At 44.5% G+C, this 27,245-nt stretch overlaps 1 protein-coding gene across 3 annotated transcripts; it reads left to right on the top strand.

The window, feature by feature from the left end:
• On the top strand, positions 1–26,105 carry LOC117204674 (trichohyalin-like). Of its 3 annotated transcripts, none has more exons than XM_033442294.1 (19): positions 1–580; positions 9,629–9,796; positions 10,891–11,058; positions 12,773–13,036; positions 13,363–13,752; positions 15,246–15,548; positions 15,846–15,998; positions 16,101–16,289; positions 16,446–16,585; positions 16,658–18,902; positions 20,355–20,612; positions 20,740–20,927; positions 20,996–21,053; positions 22,537–23,506; positions 23,625–24,178; positions 24,258–24,418; positions 24,483–24,630; positions 24,708–24,889; positions 25,079–26,105. In XM_033442294.1, exons 1-19 carry the CDS (start codon positions 143–145, stop codon positions 25,155–25,157), a joined length of 7,056 nt encoding a protein of 2,351 aa, XP_033298185.1. In that variant the 5' UTR covers positions 1–142; the 3' UTR covers positions 25,158–26,105. The 3 variants fall into 3 exon arrangements, with proteins under 3 accessions (XP_033298185.1, XP_033298186.1, XP_033298187.1); XM_033442295.1 differs by lacking the exon at positions 1–580 and adding an exon at positions 5,138–7,201; XM_033442296.1 differs by lacking the exons at positions 1–580; positions 9,629–9,796; positions 10,891–11,058 and adding exons at positions 11,067–12,193; positions 12,381–12,484.
• The last annotated feature ends 1,140 nt before the right edge of the window (positions 26,106–27,245 follow it).

Genomic DNA, 27,245 nt, shown 5'->3' with positions numbered 1-27,245 from the left:
GAAAGCGACCGCCGTGCCTAGTAGTAGCGGGGGCTGTAGTGTACAGCAACAAACGATAACGGAACAGACGCAACAGCAACAACAAAATAAGGTTACCGCGGGAGGTATCGAGTCGCATGTGCGGCAGGGATTGGTAACGGCCATGGGTGGTCCGCAGCAGCCCGGCACGTTGGCCTTGGCCAGGGGACCGTCCGTGATGACCTCGCTGGTACCGTATGGTCACTCGTCGTCCTCGGCATTAACCAGTTCATTGCTTGCCGGTTCGACAGGTGGGACCACGAGCGGCGGAGGCGGTGGGGGCGGTTCCTCGTGCCTTGGCGGCATCTCGTCGGGCGCTGCCACCGGCGTGGTCAATCCCTATACCGATCGTTACGCCGATCATCATCTCCATCAGCTTCATCATCATCCCCATCATTATCAGCATCATCTCCATCAACACCAGCAGCATCAACAGCAGCTGCAGTTGCAGCATCAGCAGCAAATGCAGCAACACTTGAAACATATTGAGCCTGCGGCGCAGGGCGCACTGGCTCTACACGCGCACACCTTCAACAAGCACGACATGAACTTCAAACGGCAAGTAAGTTTCTTCATCAACAACGTGCGGATCGAAAAGAACGACGCCGTCTAGGGATCTATCGAACTCTGGATTCTCTGCTCTCTGTTGAGTCACGCCGGACCTTGCACGCCGCAGGTTCCTCTGCGTGAGTACCCGATCTATCCGATCTACGACAGGTATATTGAGAGAAAAGGCTCACGATACTACACAATATACTACCATTACTACTACCATTACTACTACTACTACTATTACTACTATTACTACTACTGCTACTATTACTACTACTACTACTACTACTACTACTACTACTACCACCACCACTACTACTACTACTACTACTACTACTACTACTACTACTACTACTGCTACTACTACTACTATTACTACTACTACTGCTACTACTACTGTTACTGCTACTACTACTACTACTGCTACTACTTTGCGTCTCGTTGTGAATCAAAAAATCACCGAGAGAAAACGGAGATCGAGCGTCTGTTTCTCCACTCTCCTCGAATCAAGGATGGAGGTGCGTAACGATCGTGCGAAGAAGTCGACATTAACCAAGAGAAATTTAGATTCGGCTGTGTTATTAAACTCGGAATCGAGACGTCGAAAAAATCGTCATCGATGCTTGCGCGAGTGTTGTGTGAGAGGGAAAGAGAGAAAGAGAACGAGTGAATGGTAGCGAGAAAGAGGAAGTATGATCGGTGAAGCGAAGGCGCATGTAATCATGTGTACGTGTCCGTATCTAGCTGTCCGTAGAGAGGAAAGGAAGGCGAAGAAAAGCGCGCATAGCCAGGAAACTGCGTGACGTGATGATCGTCAGTCGAATCGGTCAGGTCGTAACGTCCCGCGGATCTTTCGATTCCTTTCGTCTTGTCTTCTCGAACGCCGCGTCGTACGCGTGCCACGTGTATATGAGTCCGTGAGAGTTAAGATGACACGCTGACTACAGTCGCTGAGATGTGTACATACACCGTTTCGTCGAGCGATACTTACTTTGACAAAGGTTTTATAGAAACCGCACACATTCCCGAGGGAAGGCTCGAGAACGCGTTAAAATCTCGAGCGGGAGCATTCCCCACGTTTGGTCTAAGACACGATACGCTTACTTTTTCTACTTTTATTCGCGGCCATGCTTTTTTTCGACAGGCGGAATGTTTTTTCAACGAGTAAAACTTGTTTCCCCACGAAGGGAGGAGGACGTTCCTGAGCATCCTCTCACCCAGCGACCATACTTTTCGTCGGTCATTTTTTGTCGAAAATGATACAATGAATAGAAAAAGGAGCATTTTACTTCTCATCGACTCGTATATATCGTACGTGTGCACTCGTGGCACATTAGCGTACCTGTTTTCTTTACCTCCCGAGATCCCTTTCTTATCGAGAACAGCAGAGTTTCTATTTTTTGACTCGATTGTACCTGTTTAAGAAGTCGTAGATTTACGAGAAGAACCGACGGAAAACCCGATACATACCTCGTTCCTCTCGTGTCTCTGCAATCAACATCGATCCTCGATATATCGATCTTCCATCGTTTCTCTCTGCGATCGTTCCCCTTAGACTTGGGATCGTCTTACGCAGTCCTGTTTCCGCGAATCGTACGAAGGAAAAGCGGAACAAGGAAAGTCGAGGAAGCGCGAGACAAGGGGAACTTCGAGATGGGTCTCGGGCAATTCTGTGAGAGAAAGTCAATGAGAAAGTCACAATTCGGTAGCTTCTACGTGTAGAGCCCGAGAGCAACTGTGCGTACCTAATGTCTAGGCCTTAGAGGATGAATATATGTCGTTGAATTCTAGAATATCTATAGACCGTTGACGTTGTACAGTCCCTGATTAATTAGAGAAGTGTCTTCGTAGAAGATACACGTGTTGTTTCGATTACGTTTAGAGTCTCTGTACATTCGTAAGAGGATGTATTTTCTGTGTTACGTTCGTGGTACACCGTACACGTATTAGTTATTCTGAGAGAAAGATTTTACAGGGTTCGTCGGATGGACGATCCTCGATATGTTAATCGTACAAGGTGAATCATTAAAAGGCTATTTTTCGGAGAAGACATATTTTTAGGTACGCAAATTGAAACGCCTAAAAAATTCTTAAACGTAGTCAGAGTACAAAAGTGCACCTAACTGTTCCTGTAGTACACCGTTAAAGTCGTCAAAAATATATTATACATATACATATATATTTGGAAACAAATTTTCTCCATTTGAAAGAAATGTTTGAAAGTACATGTAATCTCGATTTCCCGATAGCATAGAATCGTAAGATAATAGATACATTCTTCGATCTCTTCGAACTACTAGTCAATTTTGTAAAAGAATCGTCCACCTGAGAATCCAATATTATGGAAATCTTTTTCGCCAAACTAATTGGAGAAACGTACGGTTTCCGCGAACAGATTCCACTAGGAGACACTGAAATATAAAGTAGATTTGTGGCACGTGTAGCCACGTGTGTGCGATGACGACACACATGCGCTTAAGCAGAAGCTGAAAACGTGCGTGTAAAATGCGTGCGTAGACGAGGAAGAGTAACACGAGAAGAAGCTTCCAACGATATATTTTCGTAGCTGAGAGCGTTTTAAGACCGCCCCCCATGACTACTATGATCCCCGAGCTGTTGGTGTAATTTCGCGTTTAGAAGTTACGCGTATAGCCAAATCGTGACTAAGTCACGATAGATCACGCGAAAATCTAAATTAACCAGCAAAAGAAGCCAGAGGAGACGTGGATTCTCGAAGCTGATCTCGTTCGTGCACGTCGTCTTCTCTTCCTGATCGATTGCACAGCATTCGCTCGCTCTGAAACACGATTTCTCCAGCGCGTTCGCAAGTTCCGACAATCTTTTATTTTTCTACTCTAATCTAGGTGTAAGTGTATCCCTGTTTGAGGGTTCGCCGCTTATTAAGAAATTAAGAAACTCGTCTGTGCGAATTTAAACGAGAACAGCACTGTTCCCAATGAACGATCTTACGCTCGATTACACAGCAATTAGAGCATCGAATAGGCTGCACCAGGCGTTTTGAACTCCTCAGAATCGCAGTGGTCGGGCTGGCTCTACTACGACCTCAAAATCGGGTTAGCCCCGCAGGGATAATTTCCTTTTCCCCCCTGATGTTTCCTTCCCTCGAAGATGGAACCGTGACAACCGGAAATCGACGTACGTTTGCTCGCAAGGACATCCCCGATCTCCGGACATCCTTCCACCTCGACGACGTTTTCACGATCTCACGTATCCAAGCCGGACGACTCTACGTTCGCAAGGTCCACATCGAGCCTAGAACCAGAGCGTGTTCACGCGTGTTCAGTCTGTGGAACTCTGCTAGCCGAGATAGACATAAAAAGAGAACGATAGAAAAAAAAGTAAATACGAAAACGGATGAAAGCAAATGATTTCGTTTCCACGTTCTATGACATCTTGTCGCTTCTCTTTATATATTCGTACCTGTGCGAAGCAATTCTCTTTGAGACGTTGAGAGCCTCGAGGCTAACGGTGCTACGCAAGGATCGCCAAAAAACTACACAGGAGAAAAAGCGAACAAATACGTCACAGAAAAAAAGAAAAAGATCGAACAAACCTTAAATAAGTTCGAACGTGTACCGTTCTTTGAACCCTAAGACTATACGCCATTAGTCTTGTTTCTGCCCCTGATTCTTTTCAAGAATCCCTCCCTTTCTCCGTCCCTTTAATTCCTATGTCGTGTTCCAGATAAAAGGACATAAAGCAAAAGGAAAGCCAGTATCCTTGCACCTTCGAGGCAATGTGTAATTCGCAGTCTCCTCCGCGATTTAGACAGAGTAGGTCAAGGGTGCAGGTCAGTGACGATCGAGCGTCGAATTGATGCCGATTACATGGATTATAAAAGAGAATAATAATAATACAACAGAGAGAAAGAAAGAATGATTCTGTTCAATCGTTCTCTGATCAACAACTTCAATCCTGTCCCTGTCCGATTCTATTATGTTTATTCACGAGAGATATCAGCCGTTCTCATACGACCTCTCTCGTCACGTTTCATGGAAAATTATTTTATCACCGTAGTTCAGAAATCCAACCACGAGAGCTCGACATCAACCATCAAGTCCTTCACGCACTCATCCCACACGAAAACGATCGATTCACTCATGGTAGAATCGTGTTCACCCCATCCCAAAGGATCACCGTTTAACTGTCACCGAAGAATTTGCAGGTTCAGTCTATCTGCACTCCGCAAGCGACCTTGGAATCATCTAAACACCTTGGATACCTGCCCTGTTGACGATTGTTGCACTTTTTATCCCCTTGTTTGACAGTAGTTCCACCAGTAGAATTATCACCGATTTGTTCGCCTGCCACCGCTGACCCTTGCCATTGACTCGTTTCACTTGTTTTCTCGCAGTCACCACACTGAACAGACATTAAGACCACGGAAAGGATCGGTTGGTAACGATCATCTCGTCATTCTCACGCCTTCATCAATCTTTACTCATCGATTCATCGACTTCTCACCAGTAGACTCGCACATTCGTGTGTCATGTTCATTTCATCTCGATCGCCGATTCGTTTCACTAGTACATTTCGTTCGAATTCAACGGTTCGGTAGTCAACATCCGTATGGGTTCATGGTCAATCAGGGTGAATCATTTCATTGGTAGATCAATCGATTTTGGAAATTGTCACCGGGCAGTTTACTTTATCGTGGGAATCATGTGACAGAGAAGACTCGTCAGACACGATCATCGCATTTCTCATCACACGTTCATCGTCGTTCGCCATTCTCTCGTCGCGTAGAGTTCGAATACAGCTATCGTTCGGGCATGATGCATGCGTGGGAGTGTAGGGCAAAGTAGACAACTGCTTGCCACTCTTAGCACTACCGCGTTTAGGTACGTCTCTTGTAATGGTGCAAGCTTTTTTAATGTTGCTTGAACAGAGATCCTTACTCCCAGAATAAACAACTTTATTTCTTATAGGATTCAAAATTTTCAACATTTTCTTACGATCGAGCAATCTTTGGAAGGCAAAGTAAAGCTTGCACTATCGTAATTCATAGTTAAGTAGAAAATTTCACGGCTAGTATCAGCTTAAGCGAGGTAGCAATCATTCAAATTATTCAGGCACTTTAATCTGCGCAGGGATTCCTTGATATCGCTATATTTAAGTGAAAACCAATATTATCTTTCAAGATCACTATATTCTTGTATTATCTATATTATCAATAGAAAATCCTGCGTACCCGGTATTCCAACCTTTATCATCATATACAAACCAATCGAAATTTGTGAGAAGATCAAGTAATAATGAAATGTCAGAAATCATATTGAACGATAACAGAGAACCCCTGTGTAGATCGTAAATCGCTGGAAAAGATTCACCAGCGATTGGACCGTTCGTTTCATCATCGACGATCCAATCTTACGGAATCGAATCTATTTCGAATAAAATCGCGTACGCAGCGTACGGATCGTGTAGATCGTTTGGTCGAATTTGTTCGTGTTTGTTCGTGTCCGATCACCGCTTCAATCTTTCTAGCTCTCGCGTCACGATTTTTTCGCCAACGAATCCTGACAGTTTATTAGAAAGCGCATGCGAGTACTCGAAGCGGTCCTTTGTACCTTGATGCATGCTGCATGCACGCAGACAACGTATCGTTACTCTTCGATGCATCTCTCATCATCTAGCCAGTCGTCTCGTTGATCGATTTACGATCAGGTAACCGTACCATCGACCATAGATCACGATCGTCCTAAACGCGAGCCTTCTTGGTTCGCGAGCTTCATAACACGCGGAGATAAGCACGAAGGATCAATTCGGTTTACCTGCGATTAGATACTCGATTTATTTCAATCCTGCTCTTCATCTTTTTGCGAGAGAATTAAAGATTCGATCGCTTTAGAAATTTCACAAGCTGAATTATCCCAAGATTCGATATTGGTTCTACTTCCAGCTAGCCTATGATGAAGAGAAATGGACCGAGTATTTGTCAAGTATCGAGAGGATTTCGAGAATGATCGAGACGATTTTAATAATTAATAATTGCAACTATTTAGCGTAAATTCGCAGATAAACCGAACGTCACTTTTCACCATCCGCATAATCATAAGGGTATAACATTAGCAGATAAGCTAGAACTAAGTTAGCCATAAGTCAGCAATGGATGGTGGTCCTCAATTCCGCTGAACTCGTTCGACTCCTTTTTCCGGCGAAGTAACGATCATCGATAAATCGTGCCGCGATCGTTAATAACGTTGCGGCGTTTAACGATGGACGGCGTATAAATTTCTACGTGCTCGGAATAAGAATGGTCTAGTAAATCAACGGATACCGAAAGCTGATCACGTTCGATCGTGATGAGCGGAAACTTTCTTGTTCGTTGATTAAACGATCAAAAATTGAATGGAACGTACGACAGTGATATTTCAGCAACCCTTCCGATACGATCGAACATAACTGAGAATCTTTTCACATTTCTCTTAAACCAGATGAACATTGTAATTAAAGATGAAGAAGAGATTTCTTGGTTTTCTTACGTAATCGATTACGTAGCGAAAGGGTTGAGAACGATGAGTAGAAGAGGAAGGCGGAGTTGGGCGGCCTACGTGGTGAGCGAAGCATTATTAAATGTGGTGCCCCGATATTCTAGCTTTCTGAGGAGGTAAGGATATTCTTCACCCGACAAAGAAGCACTTCCAAGCCACCACCTATCCTTCGTTTCCATCTACGTGATTACCGTATTATGTAACGGAGTGTTTCGATGTTCCGTAGTAACACTTTCTCTCACACACATACACTCTCTCTCTCTCTCTTTCTCTCTCTCTCTCTCTCTCTCTCTCTCTTTCTGTTCTCTTACTGTTTGGGGTGGCCAGTAAGTTTCCAGGGAACTCGAAACTTTTATAACCGGCAAAAGTGCTCGTCAAATTTCCGTGAAATTTGAAACCGCGATCATGGATAATAAGTATAACTACGTTTTCAAGCGATCCTCTTACTCTAACTTGGAAATTAGTTTCTTAATTGACATCGAATTCCCCAAGGAAATTTTTCTCTCTCGCTTTGCGACTTCTCCTCTTCCTTCGCGGGTCTTGCAACTTTCTTCCATCCGAGCTTTCGTTCGAGAGTAAACTATTGGAACAGAATATTTCTCGTCCCATCGTCGATAATAGAACAGTTATACAAGGTCGAGCCTCTTTCGAAAACTGGCCAGCCACCCCGAGAACTGTCTCTTTCTTTCTCTCTTTCTGTCCCTTTCTCTGGTGTGAGTCGTTGATCTGACTGTTCGCAATGGTTCACGTAACGCGCGCGGAAACGATGCGCGTCGTCGTTCCCTCGTTGACGACGAGACGAGGCAGGAAAAATTTCCCGCGAGTTTCCCGCGTACGTGCGTATGTGTGCAGCCGTAAACGACGATCGTAGAACATAGTGAACGTAGAGAACCTTACGTCTGCCTCTGCGGCTCGTGGCCGTCGTTGAGAAACACCGAGGAACCCGAGACGATGCGTGACGCCGCTTCGCGGATCGAAAGCGATCGCCACGATCGCTCGCCTCTACGTAGACCTGTTGTTTTTCACCATCTTAGCACGATATATAGAACGCTGGAGAGAGGGGGGATCGAGGTTCGATCGCGATCCATCGATAGAATCGCTATCAGTCAACGTACCGATAGATTTCATCGATTCCTCGATCCCTGGTGCTTTATCTTTGGGCTGAGATACGTGCGTACACGTCATCTGGTTAGAGAGATACCCTCTGATCGAAGTAATCCCACATAAAAGTCACGGATATGGCAAACGAATGGATTCGTCCCGTGGGATTAGAGATGTAAGATGACCTATAAGTTGATAGATCAGCAGGGACGTGTTCGTGGAAATTATATACGTAGATGCGGAGGACGCATCGATCTTCGATGTCTTTTTCTTGAAATTGCTTATTCTCAGTTTCCTAAGTGTCTTATATACTTCGATCACAGGACCATACTGCCAGAGAGGACCGCGATATCTCCTCCACGCTGCGTACTCTGCTAGTTGATTAGTTAGAAAACATTTAGTTGTGTTGATTCTGCTTGCGATCCCGCGACGGGATCTCGTAACGAGGAGATCTCGCCGAGGGATCCTCACGCGGCCTGCCGACACCAGAGTAGATCAGACGAGCGTAGTAGGTACGTACACGAATAATAAAGAGAGAGACACAATACATAATACGTTCCAGTTCTTCTTCCAACTATTCCAGCCTCGATTATTCCCATGAATTCTATCACGTTCCCCCTAAGACATTCGTTCGAACACGTAATAAGTATATCTCTCGTACACGCAGGATACACTTTGTTTGTAACTTTGTATCGTTGGTTTCGATATCGCTGCATGCTAAGTATGAAGAATTCCTGTCCGAGTACGACGACGTATCGCTGACACGACAAGAATAAGAACCCAACGATTCAGGCTCCGAGTGAGTTAAAAACGAGAGACGTCTCGAAGCTTTTTAGTCGCTACACAAGGGAAGACCTTGTCCGGTGAAAACGATGTTCCGAGCTTTGTTTCAGAACCAAGCTATTCGCAGTCCTACGAATGTCTCGAAAGGTTCACTCATTACTCTAATTGTTTGCTCATGAACCGAGAACGAAGCAGCGAACTTCTCATCTCCTCGAACAGATTCTCTAATTTCTATTTGATATTTTATCCGTCTCTCGCACACTGATCGTCTCGAATGAAATTCAAGGCGATATGAACAATTGGATATAACGAATACTCGATGGAATCCGTGTGCGCCGATTTTTCGAATAAAACTTCGAGCCAGCCAGACCAACGACCGCCAGTGACGATCTGGCTGGCTCCGTTTGGTCAGAACGATTTGAGCAAGTCGAAAAGTTGGCGGATCGGAACGGAAGGCGAAACGGCTGACCCGTTTCACGGCCGATTTACGTTTCGACCGAGCGATCGAAGGGAAGTTGGCCGCTGATCGTCGTCGTACTCGGCCACGACGGAGAGACGACAGACCAGACGCCTCCGTCGCTCGTTGTTTCGTCGTCGTTTCGAGACGTAACCGGGTCGCACGGACTGATCCTCTCGTGGACGACGACTCTTTTTCGCAGCTGGACGAGCTCCGGACCGAAGTGCAGCGTAGGGATCAGGAACTACTCGCAATGTCCGCCAAGATGAAAACCCTCGAAGAGCAGCATCAGGATTACCAACGGCACATCACCGTGCTCAAAGAGTCGCTCTGCGCCAAGGAAGAGCACTACAACATGCTGCAGGCTGACGTAAGTGCCCATTTTCAACGCCATTTACTCTTTTTAACTCCACGTACACCCTCCTTCATAAGTATTAGGACACGTGCAACCTAAAAAAAAGCGATAATTATAAGGTTCGTAAGAAAAACGACTCTTATCAAATTTTTCGACTTTATCGTAATAGAACGCATAAATTCTATCCCAATGGCCTGAACGAACGTATACTAAGACTTATAAAGACGGGTGTGTCTTACTTTACGACAGTCCTAACTTCCTGTTTAGCATCCTCACTTCCAGACTAAAGCGACAAATTCTAACGGATGACGATCTTTGTCTCACACAAACAAACTATTCCAGTTATATGGAGTTAACGATTCAAACAATCGCGATATCCTGCAGTTACCAGCCAACTTAGCACGACCCAATAAATTCTCTACGAAGATTCCATTCGAGAACGAAGTTTTATCGAACCTTCATAGGCGACTAGCGAACGATCAGTTCTTAGGAAGAGTTTTCCTATCGACAATTTCGCACGATGATCTTGCTCTATGCAATGTAATTTATTGGACAGTTACGAGAAGTTTATCACGTAATGAAAAATAATGCGGCGAGTTTAAACTTTCTACAGCTTCGTAAATCACGAGTTTTAAAGTTAAAGCGCATAAAACCCATATAACTTCTAAACAGGTTCCCCCTTGACTTCTGTAAAATCGTCGCCCGTGGAAGTTGGTACATACGGAATACCTACGAAACACTGGTAAACGCGTTAGAAAACGTGACAATAAACGCAATAGTAAATGGACTAGTAAATGCAGCAGTGACATATATAGGGTGGGATCGTTGAAGGGGTCCCGATGTACGGGGAGGTCGGAACTGGGGAAATCGACGTTACGGGGAGGTCGTTATAGGGGAAAGGAAGGACAGGGCTGCAGGAAACTGGGTCGTGCAAAGCTTCCCTCCTCCTGTTCCCTCTCCAATCGGCCCGCTGGACTATTGGTAGCGTTTTCACGTCGCGTGCAGAACGTTGCCCGTGCAATGCGGATTGAATCGTTCCTGTTCCAAGTGGTTCCCACCCCTGCACACGTTCGTACGATGACCTCGTGTGCGTGGTTACGTGCGTGCAGGTGGAGGAAATGCGGCAGCGGCTCGAGGAGAAGAACCGGATGATCGAGAAAAAGACGCAGGCCGCGATGCAGGCGCAACAGGAACGCAATCGTATGAACACCGAGCTGACTGAGCTCAAGGATCACATGGACATCAAAGACAGGAAGATTAACGTGCTTCAGCGTAAGGTGAGTAACCCTGAAACTATTTCTTTCTCTTCTTTCTTTTTTCATTCTATATATGTCTCCGCCTTGGCGTTGCCTTTGTAAGTTGATAAGGAGAGATCTTGGAGCAACTACAAAGGTTTAACGCGTCGAATTTTTAAGCTTACGAGCTTCGTTCGTTCGTTTCCTTTTTAAGATTAAAAGTCTGTGCAGAACGAGTAGGAATGGTCTCCAAAGCGACGTGAATTATAGTTTCAAAGGGGAGGCGGTCCATTCTGTCCGAACAGAATGGCTAAACACACGGTGATAATGATCGCCCGGTGTAAATTAAAGCTTAATTGATTACACGGATCCGTTTCAATTACGAGTAAAACGCGCGTCGACGCGTATTCATCTTCTCCATTACCGATCCTCGCAATTACTCTCGTTTTGCACAGACTTGTATAATTTATCTCATTCAAGGATATTCGTCGCCCTATTCCACTGAACTCGAAACGATCATAGGGAACATAATTACAGAAACATAATTTTAGAAATGTCGCAGATCGTGTAATTCGTATAATCAAAAATTGATAGATGTTTAACGGTATCAGACGTAATGCAATCGTATCGTTATAAATCGATTTGTTGTCTTGAGAGAAACGCGGATCACTGGCCGATCTTTTCATTCCTCGGCGGGTAATGATTAATTCCACCGGAACTAAAAAGGAGTTTTGGCCTGGTAATTAATCAGCCAGCCAGATGACAAAGAGGAAGCGCGCGCTTAGCGTATAATATTCGTAGGATGCGACCGCGGAGTGCGCATGAGTGTGAATCTTGCTGTCGATTGGAATGAGTGTGAGGCGTGCGCGCGCCCGCGCGACACACTTTTTGTAATAATATTTTCTTTAGTCGTGCTGTGTAAAGGCTGTAGTACGTAAAACCCCGACATCCCCGTTATCTTTAAGTTCGCACAAGCTCCTTTTTCACCCGTTTATTTTTCATTTTGTACCTTGTTCCGTTCGAATAAAGCTACTTACAAGTTACGTTGCATCGCCTTGTTTTATTTCTTTTATCCAACACTTTCATCACGAATCGCACCCCTGTATGTATTTATGTTTTGTTCGTGTCGTTGGTGATCGACGATAGCCAATATGTATAAAGAGAAGAGTTGAAAGAGGTACGTTATTTCTGTTAAAGCTACGATCGATCAGGCTGTCGTTGATTACCAATGTGTCGACTAGAGACAACATCGCTTGACAATTACTTTCCATTTTGTTATTTTTACCATTTTTTTGTCATTTTTTCGTTTCCGCATCGCGGAACGCTTGTTTTCACGATTCCGTTTTTTTTTTCTACCGCGATAGAGACCGTTGATTATTTGTTGCTGTGTATCGCGAGTGTCTGATTGAGTAAATGTCTTGTCGAGCCGTGAACAATGGCTGTGAAGATCGATGATACGAGATGGCAGGTAAGTAAGAATTTACGATTATATTAATGGTTTGTGCATGGTAAACTGCGGATCCCTAACACGGTTAAGAGAATACACCACTAATCACGTTGACTGAAATTAATTGCACACGAATTAACATTCTCTCTGATCATCTTTGATCCAATAAAACTGTATGGTTCTTAAAACATCTTGTTCCATCGCAACTTATTTTCTCGCTGTCTAAGACTTTGCGCGATTTCGATCGATCCGTCTGAAAGGAATGAAAGAAAAGTAGAACCTCTAACGGCCAAGTTGTTGTTACTACAGATCGAGAATCTAGAGGATCTGCTGAAGGAAAAGGACAACCAGGTCGACATGGCCAGGGCGCGTTTAACGGCAATGCAGGCGCACCACTGCAGCAGCGAAGGTGCCCTCAGTAGCCTCGAGGAGGCGATAGGAGATAAGGAGAAGCAAATGGCACAATTACGGGAACAGAGGGACCGGGCGGAACAGGAGAAACAGGAAGAAAGGGAATTACACGAGAGGGAAATCGCCGAGTACAAAATGAAAATACACGCTCTCGAGTCCGAAGTAAGTCCTCGTGGTAACACAATACACCTTTTTGTCTCCCAATCGATTCCTCTTCCCTATCAATTTGCCCGGACTAGACCAAATCGTATATTGATTACAAATTTATAAGGAACGTATCCAATTCTAAGTGCGTTCGAAGTACACCTTGTTTAGCATCGTTTCAGTCGATACGATCAATAATGCAGCTCGAGCTTCTGTGAAACTTTAACTTCCCACCATTGCCTCTGCTAACAAAAACAAAAAAACACTTCGTGCGCTTTTCTCGCGTTGTTCCTTAGCCAAAGATCGTCCAAGTGTTAGTTTCTGACCGTTTCTGTTCACGGCAGGTTGAGAAATTGGGCGCCCGTTTGGAAAGAGCACAAGCAGAAAAAGACCGACTGGAAGCGAAGCTGGAAAGTTCACAGTCGGAGCTCGGCAAGAGCAAAGCCGAACTAGACAAGGCTGCGTCCGAGGTTGGTCGTAGCGGAGCCGACTGGGAGGCTGCCAAACAGAGACTGACCAGGCTCGAACTGGAAAACGAAAGACTCAGGCACGATCTCGAAAGGTCTCAGAGCACTTACGGCAGAAGCACGCTGAATTCCTCTCAGGAAATGGACAGGATCTCCGAAAGAGCCGAGAAGACAGCCGCGGAACTCAGGAGAGCTCAGGCTGAGCTCAGGGTCACGCAGGCTGACAACGAAAGAGCTAGGGCTGAAGCTGCTGCTCTGCAAGAAAAGGTAAAATATCGCTTCTACTCCACTTAGACGGTTTTACAGCTACCAAAATAGTTTTACAATCTCGCCAGAGCGTCTCAGATATATTAGCCAATGCTGACCATCTCTGTTTCCACATATTAGAAACGTTCTTGTCCCCAATAGTTGACAGTTATAAAATGATATATAGAATAATATATTCTATTCTCTATTTATAAATGAACTCTTTTAAACATTTTATTCGCTTGATTTTGAAACCAATAATCGTTTCGCTCTTTTGTTGTCTCATCCTAGAATTCATTTCTTGAACAGAATTGACTTTCTTGGCAACAGTTCGAAAATTGATTGAAATGTAAATTTCTGCAGATCAGCGAACCGCTGAGTCCCCGGCGATTGGGGAAACGTATCGTGACTCAATAGCATGACTCAACGTCTCGGTGACCGGTCACGAATGCTTTAACAAACCTTCTAACCACATGATCGATTCGAAGCGAAACGAATCCGCAAATCTCGCGCAGAAATCACTTCCACCGCTGACGGTACTTTTCGTTGAATCAAGTAATCGATGAACTAGTCGAGTCGATAAAAAGATCGCGCGTCAAGGGACCTGCCTTGCGACCAATTAACCACCGAAGTATCCCCGGCTACGATTCCCATCCCCATAATCTGTAGCTGGTCGTTTTGCCTCTATTAATGAACGATCGAGTCTACTTGGCAGCCCTGTTCCGCTTCCAAGAAGCAAGAACAATCGCCTTTAATCGCGATCGATTCACGAGGCCACCACAGTCTGGTCCCGATCCGTACACGCTGTGGTAGTCGAATCTAATTTCCAATCACGCCTTCGTTCTTCCCAGGCATCGCCGGTGTTCCCGATGTTCGTCGATGGCGCGAAACGAACCGGTAATGAAACTGCCGGCTAAGTGGCCGGAAAATTGCACGCAACTTCACACTCGAGTGCAATCGAAGACACCTGACTAGAATTTCCGTAGGGGTTGCTCGTTACCCCTCGTTTCGATCCATTTCGAATGATTGACTCTTCCAGAAAAGATTTCTCTTTAGAGCTTTTCTTTAGGTCGTCGAGCTTTTTCCCTCGGACTGATTACTCGAGTCGATGTATTTATTTAATCCCTGTATAATAATAAATCATCGCTTCACGTGGAAACATTAATAAGCACGAATGATACGAACGTAGGTTACAGCAAGCAGAGGAGAAATTGATTTTAATTAACGCAACGTGATGAACAGGCAACGCGTTAAATCTATATTAATAACGACGTGCATGTATTTTCTCCAACGACGCAGCTATTACAAGATGGGAAATTCTAGAGATTAATTTCGTAGACGTAAACCTCGAAGCAAGTAGAATTATGAGATTCTTGAGCTGGCGATCGCTTGAATATCTGATGAGTTTATCCGGTGAAAATTCAACACAAACGATTAAACGTGTCTTAAATACTTCGACGAACCGAATGGAATGAAATGTAAAAAGTGTTAAAACTTTTTTATGGTTTTTAAAGGTGGAAAAGAGTCAAGGTGAGGTGTACAGACTGAAGGCCAGATTGGAAAATGCTCAGGGTGAACAAGAGAGTCTTCGAGATGAATACGATCGAGCACAGGCTTCGGTGGCTCGTCTGCACTCAGAACGGGACAAGGCAATCGCGGAACTTGAAAAAACACAAGAGGAACTGGAACGGACACAGGCTACTCTGGGCAAGGCACAACTTCAACAGGATAAATTGCAAAATCTACTGGACAAAACGCAAAGTGAAGTGGACAAGCTTCAAGAGAAATTGGATAAAACGCAAACGGAAATTCGCAGGGTAAGTGAAAGAGAATTTACCTACAGTTTTCACGTGTAAATTTACCTCTGTTACGCGAAACAACTTTTCTGGAAATTACTAAGTTAATATTTAAAAAGTTGAATATTTTATGTAAATCACATAGAAGCTAAACTAGGCAACTTTATCGAAATTGAGAGGGTAAACCACTTTGAAATATTAAAAAAGGAAAATCAATTGGAGTTAATTAATTTGGCCCCTGAGTAGCTCGTAAAACGTAAACACAGACTTAAGATAGAGACTAGAAAAGTTACGGTGGAACGATTCGATTCCATATAGATGCAAATGGAAAAGGAAAAGCAGAACTACGATTTCGAAAACTTGCAAAGTCAACTGGACAAAGCGCTCGGCCAATCGACAAGGATGCAAAAAGAACGGGAAACGATTCAATTGGAAGTTGACCGGTTGCAGGATAAGTACGAGAAAGCTCAGGTAAGAGAAGGTGATAACAGAAACATGGTCGCGTATCATATTTGACTAAAGTATCCACCACGAAGACGGGTAGCATTAGTAAAAGTATCCTTTTACATCCAGATGATAATGCAACGACTACAGAAGGAGAGGGACAACTTTCAGGAAGAAACAGAGAAACTGCACGAGAGGATAGAGTTCCTACAGAATCAAATAGCGAAAATGCAACGGGACAAGGAGAACGTACTATCGGAACTCGAATTAGTTAAAGAGAGATGGGAGAAGGCTCACAATTCTCACCAGAAGTTAACCGTAAGTAGCCTGATTTTTCTTGTAGGTCATCAAGGACAATTAATGTCGGGAGAGAAAGAGAGAAAGAGAGAGAGCAACGAAATTGCATAAAATTGTATTTAATTACAAAGTTGTATCTCGTTATAAAATTGTATAAAATTGATCATTGTAACGTAGCTTGAACGAGACGACGCTATGACTGAAATCGAAATCCTGAAGGAGAAACTGGAGAAAGCACAATACTCGATGAACAAGGCTCACGAGGAACGGGAGAACGCGAACAAGGAGTTCGAGAAGATGCTGGAAAAGTACGACAGGTGAGCGATCGTGATTTTCCGTTCGATAAGAGCGACGATCGATCACGAAAAATCTTATTATGATTTCGACAGAGCCCAGAGCGAGGTGTATCGGCTGCAAAATCGCATCGAAGTGATGGAAGCTGACAAAGACAGGCTAGAGCTCGAGGCGGAAAAGCAACAGATGTTGGCATCGAAGAGTCGCGACGAAGCAAGGAAAGCCCAAGAGGAATTGGCCCGCGTGCAAGAGATGTACGATCGAGCGGCTCTCCAATTAGGTCGCACGAAGGAACACGAAGAGAAATCGAAGGAAGATCTAGATAGGTTAGCGGTGGATCTGGAAATGGTACGGGAACGTTACGAGAAATCGCAGATCGAGCTACGCAGGTTACAAAACGAAAGAGAGAAACTTGTAGCTGACAACGAGAGGATCAGTTTCGAATTGGAGCGCGCTCACTCCCAGTTGACCAAGGCTCAGGCGGCGACAGATAAGACGCAGGAGGAGTTAGCACGAATGCAGCTGGAGATAGAAAAGATGTACGAGAAACACGACAGGCAGCAAGCCGAAGTGAGGAAGGCGCAAGCGGAGACGGAGCGGCTGCGAGTGGAGGCTGAGAGCGCGCGCGAAGAGTGCGAGAGGTACGCGACCAGGTTCGGCAAATATCAAGAAAGCCAAGAACGGCAGAAGGAGGAACACGAGTGGGCGAAGCTGGAGGTGGAGCGGCTCCGCGATCGGCTGGAGAAGGCGTTGGCGGAACTTGAACGCGCGAGGAAGGCCGAGCAGGACGCCTCGAGGCTGCGCGCCGATCTGGAACGTGCGGAAGGGGTGCGAGGTAAATACCAGTACGAGCAAGAGAAGTGGCAAAGCGAGGGTAGTAGGCTACAACAGGAGGTGGACAAGCTGCGCGAACGCCTGGAGGGCCGTGAGTCGGAGCTGAAGAGGACGCAGTCGGGCAACGCCGAGCTCGAGGCGAAGCTGCACGAGACGCAGCTTCAGCTCGAGCGGGCGCGCGAGGAGACCAACAAGGCGACTGCGGCGCAGGAGCGGAATCGCGGCGAGATCGAACGCGCTAGAATCGAAACCGAGAAGATACGCGATCGTCACGACAAGGTGAAGGCGAGAGCGGACGCCCTGGAGGCGGACAACGAGAAGCTCCGCGTCGAGATTGTACGGCTCGAGAGACTGATGCAAACCGAGGGTAAGACCAGATCGGAGAGCGCGAGCATCGAGGTCGAACGGCTGCGCGCCAGCCTCGACAAGGCGATCGTCGCGCGCGATCAGGTGGAGCTCGAAGCGGGCAGACTGGCCAAGGAACTCGAGAAGACGCACATGCAGACGGCCAAGTATCAGGAGGCCGCAGAGGCGAACAAGAAGGAGCTCGAACGGCTAGCCGCGGAGATGCAGCTGCTCAGGGACGAACGGGAGGCACTCAGGCAGGAACTGAGACGGGTGCAACAGCAGCAGCAACAACAACAGCAGCAACAACAAATCGCTGGCAGCGAGGAGATAGCTCATTTACAGCACGAGCTGCAGCTCGCTCAACGGGAACGCGACAAGATGGCCGCGATCCTCGAGAATCGAGAGAAACACTCGGAGAAGATCGAGAAGGTGAAGGAAAAGCTCGAGGCGGAGGCGAAACAGCTGCAAGTGGAACGCGATCAATTGGTGATACAGCTAGAGAAATCGCAGGAGATGCTGGTCAACTTCCAGCAGGAATTGAACACGAACGAAGCGGAGCTCGAGCGTCAACGCGAGGAGGTTCGCCGGTTGCAGCAGATGCAGCAACAGAGGGTACACGCGCAGACGCCGGATAGAGCCGCGAAGGAGGCCCTCGAGGCGCAGATGCGAGAGGTTCATCGGCTGAGCCAGCAGGTGCAAAACCTGACTCAGGCCCAGACGAAGGAACGACAGAGGGCCGATCAGGCCGAGAAACGCGTGCAAGAACTTCAGAAGCAGATCGTCTCGAGGGATACGAGCGCGGCTGCCGGTGGCGTGAACGAGGCACAGCTCGAACAATGGAGGAAGCTATGCGAGACGGAGAAACAACGAGCGGACGCGGCCGAGAGGCAGGCTGCTGAGCTACAAAAACGTATCCAGAACACCGAGAGGCAGCTACACGCTCAACAACAGCAGATCCAGCAGATGCAGGTGACGATGCAGCAGCAACAACAACAGCTACAGCAGCAGCAACAGCATCCGCAACAAAACGGCCAGGAGGTCGCCAGGTTGAAAAAGGAGCTCGAGCGCGCGCAAGAGAACGTTAAGCAGGCAGGCGTCGAGCGCGAGCGGTTCCAGGAACAGCTCGAAAAGCTGTGCCAGGAACTGCACAAATATCAGGTTAGCAGCAGCACGACCTGCACTCGCTCGCGCGCTAACCTACACTACTACAGCCTACATCCGCACCATATAATGCCTGCACTATGTCTCTGCCTATGTATACCGTTGGCTGATCGTTGTCGACTGGCTGCCGACACGTCATCGCGCCTCCTCGTCTCTCTATGTCTTCTCATTTCAACCGCAGCCTCTGCCTTCGTCGTCGACGAAGCAGAAACTCGCCCACAGCTCATATACACGCCGCAAATAACAAACAAAAAAAAAGTCAAATCATATATCAAATATTATGCATATGTAACAGAACGATAACGATCGAACGATATCGTGTATATATATATATACATATAAATAAGATATATATATACGTATACAAACGAAATCGGAAAAAAACCAAACCACGATGCACCCGCACAATCTTTCTCATCTTATGTTGCGTACATGTATATCTCGGGGCGTCCGTCACACTTCACAGCGAAGCGCAACATCGCCTTCATCATTATCATTCTCCTCGAATTTTTTTAACCTACCTCTATGAACCCCTCGTTTCTCCACGAAATCGTTTCCCCCAAAACCATTTGCGATTACTCTCAAGCACAGCCATACGCGACCATTGCTCTTTCTTTTCCGTTATGCCGATTTTTATCGTTATGTTTGTTATTGTTATCACCAGCATCAGCGACGAGACGATCGAAGCGATACGAAAAAAAGGAATTGTTCCTTCTTTCTAAATGATCAGAAACTTGCAGTTAATATCACAACGATCCTCTCATTCGCCGATTCATTTGGCTGGTTACTGTTACTGCTGTAATTTTGTTGCGCGTTCGACATCGCAACGATGAGCAACCTTATTACGAGTATCACTTTTTCGTTTCCTTAATTTTTGTTTCGTTTTGGGAGCATGCCACTGTATTCGAGATGCCAGAGATAGAAAATGGTTACTTCGTTTTTGTAAGATGCGACGAATGACCACGAGAATCAAGCCTTGTGTCTGCGATTCACGATTATTTTGTACAGGCTGGAGAATGAATCACGAGCAATGCACACAGAATGCGTTCCGCACGTTTTGTACGTACGTTCACCTCGAGACATTTTTTATCTCGACGCATATGTTTTTTATAAGTATTCTGTACATATTATACTTCGCTATGAACGTCACTAGATATACGAGGAATTGCGAATTTCTTCTCATCTGCGCGTCTGACTTGTTTTTTAATTGCGTTTCCATGCATCACTCATTTACGAAAGCCGTGACCATGATGACCGTATTCGAAATTAAATCAATTTACACCAACCAAAGATACCAAAAGAAAAACGCATCTGAAAAGTATAGAAAAAATCAGAGTGCACGTTTAGACGTAATGGTCGCGGCTATGAGCGAAACGGCTTTCATTTGCCTAGCTGTAGCGTCTCGTAAACGGGGAAGAACGAAAGTTTACAACGTTTGTTTCGACGCAGGTGGACTTGCACGAGGCGAACAAGAAACTCCAAGCTGGCGCCGCGAAGGCTGGTATCGATACTACTCAAGAGAGAAGACAATTGGAGGAGCAGAGACGCCAAGTGGAAGAACAGAGAAAGCAGATGGAAGAACGAGCGAAGTCCGTAGATCAGAAAGCTAGAACGATAGAGGAGAAGGAGAGGACGCTCCAAGGTCTCGACCAGGACCTAAAGAAACGGAAAGCGAAGATGGATCAGTTGGAGCAGCAGTTACAAAGAGTAACTTGATAGATCAGTTGTTTATTGAAATTACATCCGGTCTTGTTCTCGCGCGATAAATAGATTCCAAAAAAGAAGATCGATATCGCTTGCTAATTTTTTCAAGTTCACTTTCTTCTTTGTATAGAGCGGTGGGTCGCCGGACAAGAGGTTGGCGGAAATGCAGAAGGCTCTCGAAAATTCCGAGAAGGAGCTGGAAAAGGCGAAAGAAGAGTCGACCAGAAGCTCAGCCGAGACGGAAAGGTTACTGCACCTGATGCAGATGACTCAGGAAGAGCAGAATGCCAAGGAGAGACAAATCAGAGAACTTCAAGAGTCAGTATCAGGCATAAAAATTCAAATGCTCGTACAGTATGTCACTAACGATACAATTTTGTTCGCAGTGCACTCAAAGCCGCACAAGCCAAGTTGAAACAAGCCGCAACTGCACAGCAACAAGAGGTCAGTAAGCAAATTTATCTTACTCCATTTCTTATATTAAAAAAAATCGTATATTTTAACTATAGAACGATATTAATCTTACTTAATTAGTTTTGAATTATTAGAAATTACTTTTAACCGCGCAAAGAATGATCTCTATAGATTTTCTACTAACGCAGTTTCTTTGCGCTGCTCCAATCGCATTTAAAAATTAATATCGATGGGATTGTGACTAATCAGTTGTCCTTTTTAAATTTTCACGCTGACCCTGGACACGGCACGTACACGTTACGATCTGTGTGTTTGCTTGCTTGATCGTCCTGGTTGTTTTTTCTCTGTATTTGATCGTCCATTATTGTTTACATATTGTGGCCCGTGCCCATACATTTCGATCTGTTTTCGTGCGAAACGAACTTGCGTTTCCGAATGACGAATTGAAAAAAAAAACAAAAAAAAAAATCTCTCGAAACCGAACACGGAAATCACGGGACAAAATAAAACTGACAAAAATATATAAAAAATACAGGCGGGTCCCACCGGATTCCTAAAAAGCTTGTTCTAAGGTCGATTTTCGTTGGGGACGCCTTCTCCGTTCTTTTTAGTACAATTTGCATATTAAGCGAACTTTACAAGTACACGAACTTATTATACGAAACTAATCGAACGAAAGGAGATCGTACTGATTCGCCATTGACAAACACACTTGTCAAGATATATAATTATTTTACGTAACGCTGCGACCATTGTTAACATATTTAATAATTGATAGCGGGAAGATATTGACGATAATAACAATAAATATAGATATATATATATATATATAAATATAAATATTAATGTAAAGGTGATGAGAGAGCGAGCGATTAATGTTAATTAATTATTAACGATGCGATCGTGTATGTACATATATATGTAACATGAATATATGTATATACATATCACGCTGGAGAATGGACAAACGCATGTACTGTACATGTGTATATACACGTACACGACAGAGATATACGTATGTAGATATATAAATATAAATATATACATAAAAAGAAAGCATGTGAATGGTGTAAGGCCGAGGCAGAGAACGGCGAGCAGAGAAATTAAAAGAAACAGAGGAGAGATCTTTCAGAGGCTGACTTTCCACATCGTCATGCCATGAGAGACGATGGCTTCGACGAAAGCGACGAGATAGAAAAAAAGGAAAAAAATAAGAAAAAACCGAGAGAGGAGAAAAAGAACGAGAGAGATCACTAGAGAGAACGAGAGAGAGAGAGAGAGAGGAAGTCAAATGGCACGTTCGCAGCCATTCGGAGACGCACCCTTACGTCGTGCAGTACGAAACATTTCGATAAACACGGGTCAAAAATCACCGTGTTTTTCCCCAACTCCCCTACGACCGTTCACCTACCCTTTTCGTTCAATTTTTCTTTACGTTCACACCCGTTGCCTTCGCACACGCACCACAACGCCTGTCGCAACGTCCACGCGCACCGATGCACGCACACAACAGCCAGCAACCTCTGGAACCGCTCTCCAAAACGCCAGGGAACGCGAGGAATCTAAGAAAATGGAGCTGGAAACGAAAGACCGGCGAATATCGGAACTAGAACTGAAGGCATCCTCCCTGGAGAAATTGCTAAAGGAGCAATTTGCTTGTTCGAAGAAGATGAAGGACGCTAAGAACTTTAGTTTGGAGGATAACGAGAGCTGGAAGAAGGAGTTGGAACTGAAGAACCAAAAAATTGCCGAACTGAAGGATCAACTGGCAGTCTGTAAAAGCGTGAAGAACAGTGACAACGAATGCACCCAAAACTTGAAATTGACGGATGAACTAACGGAAGAGAAAGAGACCTGGAGGAAGGAGATGGAGGTGAAGAACGAACGCATATCGCAGCTGGAAGACGAAATAAAAACCCTCAAGTGTTCGAGGGTGGAATCAAAAAAATGCAAAGACAACGAACCTAAAGTACAAGATAACGACGAGACCTGGAAATTAGAAATTGAAACGAAGAACCGACGAATCGTTGAGTTGGAGCAAGAAATGGAGTCCCTGGAGAATTTCCTCAGGGAACACGCAGATACCGAAAGCGTACGAGATCTAGAGGTTGTAATCGAGAGGAAATCGAGAAGAATAGAGGAACTGGAGGACACTGTGGCTGAGTTCGAGGACTTTCTGAAGCAGAATCCCGATGTAAAAGAGCTGCATGATCTTCGTTGTCAAGTGACCGCTGGGAATAGACGAATTCAGGAATTGGAGAGGTGGATTCAAAAGAACGGCGAGAATAGAGAATCTAGAATCAATCAGGAAAGAGTTATCGAATTGGAGGAGATGGTCACGCAGTTAGAAGAGTACGTGAGGAAGCACAACGTGGATGTGTTGAAAAGAAAGTTACAAGATCGTGAGTGCAGAATCGATCAGTTGCAAAGTCGAGTTGGGTATTTGGAAAAGGAACTGTTGAAAGTCGAAGAAAACCATCGAGGTAAGATTGTTTCAAAATCCTAATATTAATCCTGATCCTTCGTTCTTTGTCTTTTCTGAACGTCCTCAATCCTGGTTTAATAATCACAGTCAATTATTAACCGAGTTCCAATTTGCAGGAAAAGAAACACAAAAGGACCATGAAGAGGAAGGGGCGACTATGAAACCAGACGATCCTCCTTGCGCTCAAGCGATCCAATGCGCAGAGGTGCTTGAAACGGAACAAAAGATGAGGAAGATGGAGCTTGCCATATTTGAGAAGGATAACAAGGTTCAGGAATGCGAACAGCAGATCGTCGAAAATAAAGAAGAAATAACGAAACTCGAAAAACAGGTAGCTACTCTGAAAAAAGAACTAAGTGAATACGACGATATCGGGGTTCTAAAGGAAGAAATCAGAGTGAGGGATGAGAGGATTCAACAATTGGAGGATGAAGTAGACTCCCTCGAAAGAGCCTTCAGCGAAAGGATCGATTTGGAGCAAATTGAGGAACTGGTAAATGTGATCAAGGAGAAGGAAGACAAGGAACGACAATTTTCGAAAGAATTGACGGAGAAAAGGAACAGGATCGAGGAGCTCAGCGAAGCTCTTCGCGAAAGCGTTGTCATTACAAGCGACAGCGAAAGAAAATTACAAAACGAGGAGAAAATGAAGAAGGAAGCTCTTCAAAGGGTAAAGAAGACTAAGGCATTTGAGTGAAGCGCTTTGTAAAAATAAATCATGATCGTAATTTGTTGCTTTTCTCTTCCAGATAGCTAAGCTGGAACAAAGAATTGCCTCGATGCAATCCGCTTCAGCGTTAAAGTGCATTACTTGTCAACCCCTTCTTTCGAAACTGCACAAATACGAGAAGAAACTTAGAAGTTTTACCGAAGAGAGAACCATGCAACTCGAAGACCTTCGTCAAATGAAGTAAGCAATTTCGAAAAGCGACGTGTTCTTATTAACGGTCTTTATACAATTATTTTGTCGACAGACGAGAAGCTCTGAAAGCAGCAGTCTCCGAGAAAGACGCACACTTGGCTCTGCTAGAACTTTCAGGGCTAAAAACTGTTGCTCAATCCGAGCAGGCGGATCAACTGAAAGCAGATAAGAAGAGATTATTGGAGAAATTGAAGAAAGAGGTACTTTCTAGTTCTTGATGACTGATTGGAATAAAAAAAGGTGTATTTTCAACGAGGGATGAAAATTTGTGTTGTAGGATGAAGAAAGCATCGAATTATCGGTGGAATCTAGCCCATTTTGTTCAGAGGGAACGCTACAACTACTCACGAAGATTTTGGAAACATCCGACGACGACGAAGAAGAAACATCGGACGGTCGTCGCAGTGATTCAAATTCCCCAAGACCGGCTACGACGAACGGCGACAGTTGTGCTGATTCGTGAGTTTCTTTTTATTATTAGTTACTTCACATAGTTTGATAAACACGATAGCACAAGTTCATCGTCATAGTAGCCGATAGAAGTGAAAACAAGAGTGCCTAAATTACCGTAGTTAGAATTACCGAAACGTTAACCCAAGAACACTGTAGAAGGATTCTCCACGAAGTTGTCGCGTTATTTCCCCGCAGAAAGAAGACATCGAAGGAATTGGAATCGAGAAGCAAACGAGAGCTGGCGGCCAAGAGCCACCAACAGGATAGCAGATAAGTAGACCAGGCCACGTACAATCGTAACGAATGTAGAAAGCGGAAACGCTATCGATCTTCTTCGTTTCTTCGATGTTGTCACGTGCACACACACACGCAACCGTAGAAGCCATCTAGAGCATTTCTAGAGCCTTAGAGAAAAAGCAAAAAATCGGCAAACAGGCAACCAAGATACCTCATCGACATCGACAGCGACAATACAACAGACAGCATCCCCGTGTCGTTCATCATTCATCATTTATTATCATCACGATCATCATAATCATCATTATCGTCATCCATCACTTTCATCCACAGTACCATCGTCCACGTTGCCCTTGCTACAATTCCAAGGAATCGGCCAAGGAGGATCGTTCAATGGGGCACTGGTAGCTCACGATCAGTTTTATCGAATTAAATTATACGTGGCTACACTTTTGCCTGGATTTTCCAGAATATAAGGCAAGATCGATCGATGAAATAACATGTTCGATCGATCGGAAGCGTCACTAAAAAGAACGCGCGTGTTCGTAATTTGTATCGTTTCGATGTAGCGAGCGATGCGTCAAAGTGCAGAAGTTATGTTTTACGAAGCTCAACGGATTTTTTCAGAGGTGTTTGCTCATTAAACGATAAAACGAAACAGGGCGTCAATGGAAGATCGGCTACACTTGTTACGATAGTATTTAGGTAGTTTTCCAGTAGATGAGTTGATTGCATGTCCCAGAATCATCCGTGGATGCTCTGTTTCTGATACGAATAATATATGTTTGTTGATTGGTTGACATTAATTTTTTTATAATTACGACGTCGAGTTTCGTTCGGACTTAGATTTTTATCATTTTTGCTCTATATAGAAATAAAATGATATTAGAGAAGGTGAACACGACGTAAGGGTAGCAGAACGTATTTCATCCTTTGGACAGGTGACTATAATTTGAATATCAAAGAGAAAAGACAGACAGTAAAGGAAAATAGAATCACCCTTTCGATATTAATTTAAAAAACTTGACGTATACTTGTCCGTTAATAATTAGGAGGAACGAATTTAATGCTATAGGAAGTTACTTGTCGATCAACTCTGCGAGCATCGTACCCCCTTCTGTCATTAATATTTTCCCACTGCCGCAGAAAAGAGCAATCGATCGAAAGAGAAAACGAGCATACGAACAGTTTCACTCCTTTCTATTTTTTTGGATTTTACGTCACGGTGTCCAAAGATCGTCGTTGTATAACGAGCGCTAGAACTCTAGTTGAAGGAAACCGAAAATAAAAAGATAGTAACGAACGAGTAAAAAACAAAAGAAAATAAAAAAGAACGGAACAGAAGATATAGTTAGATCGAAGATATAGTTAAGAACGAAAATAAAATACGCAGTACGAGCGATAACCTGCGAACTTCCATTGAAGCAATGACGTATGCGAATGGGCCGATATTGTTTCGAGGTTTAATGGAATACACGAGGGCGACTGAAAGGGAAATTCGAGTCGTGGCGCTGATTAGCTTTCAAGATGACAATAAACGAACGTTTCGTGCATGCTCGATGATCTTGCGATGCAAAGATTAAAAAACGAAAAAAGAAACAGAGGAAGAACGAAGTAAAAGAAAATTCGGACGCACGAAAAAAACGCACTTTTCTCTCCCATCGGAGGATTCGTAGATCTATCGTTCCGAATCTTCAACGCTGTAGACAACCTGTAGAAAATATTGATCGTGAAAAATCGAGCACGAGTTAAACGAGAGATTTTCTTCTAGGTTCGTAGAATCAAAACTTTCATCGACTGGACTACGTGTGTATCGTGTGATAGATAATTTATGGCATCGTTACAGAGGGTGTAATGTACATATTAATCGTGAATTACTCTACGAACGTATGTATACAGTTGTAGAATACTATTATAAATGCGTCATTGGTATGTTAACCGAGCTACGATTATGGTAATGCGTTTAGAGAACTGTTAACGCATGAACGACTTCCATATAGTTTCTCAGCCCCATTTATTCGTCTATTTTATGTTGACAGTCGTGCAAATATTTATGGAAATTGTTGGAAAGCCTTCGTTCGTCGACCGATAGAACGATATTTATTGAATATTGTTATGAGATCTT

This window comes from Bombus bifarius, unplaced genomic scaffold, assembly GCF_011952205.1.
Source record: "Bombus bifarius isolate JDL3187 unplaced genomic scaffold, Bbif_JDL3187 scf7180000007979, whole genome shotgun sequence".
In the NCBI taxonomy this organism is placed as follows: Eukaryota; Metazoa; Arthropoda; class Insecta; order Hymenoptera; family Apidae; genus Bombus; species Bombus bifarius.
Note: the sequence above shows the minus strand (reverse complement) of the source record. Positions and strands in the feature narration are given on the sequence as shown.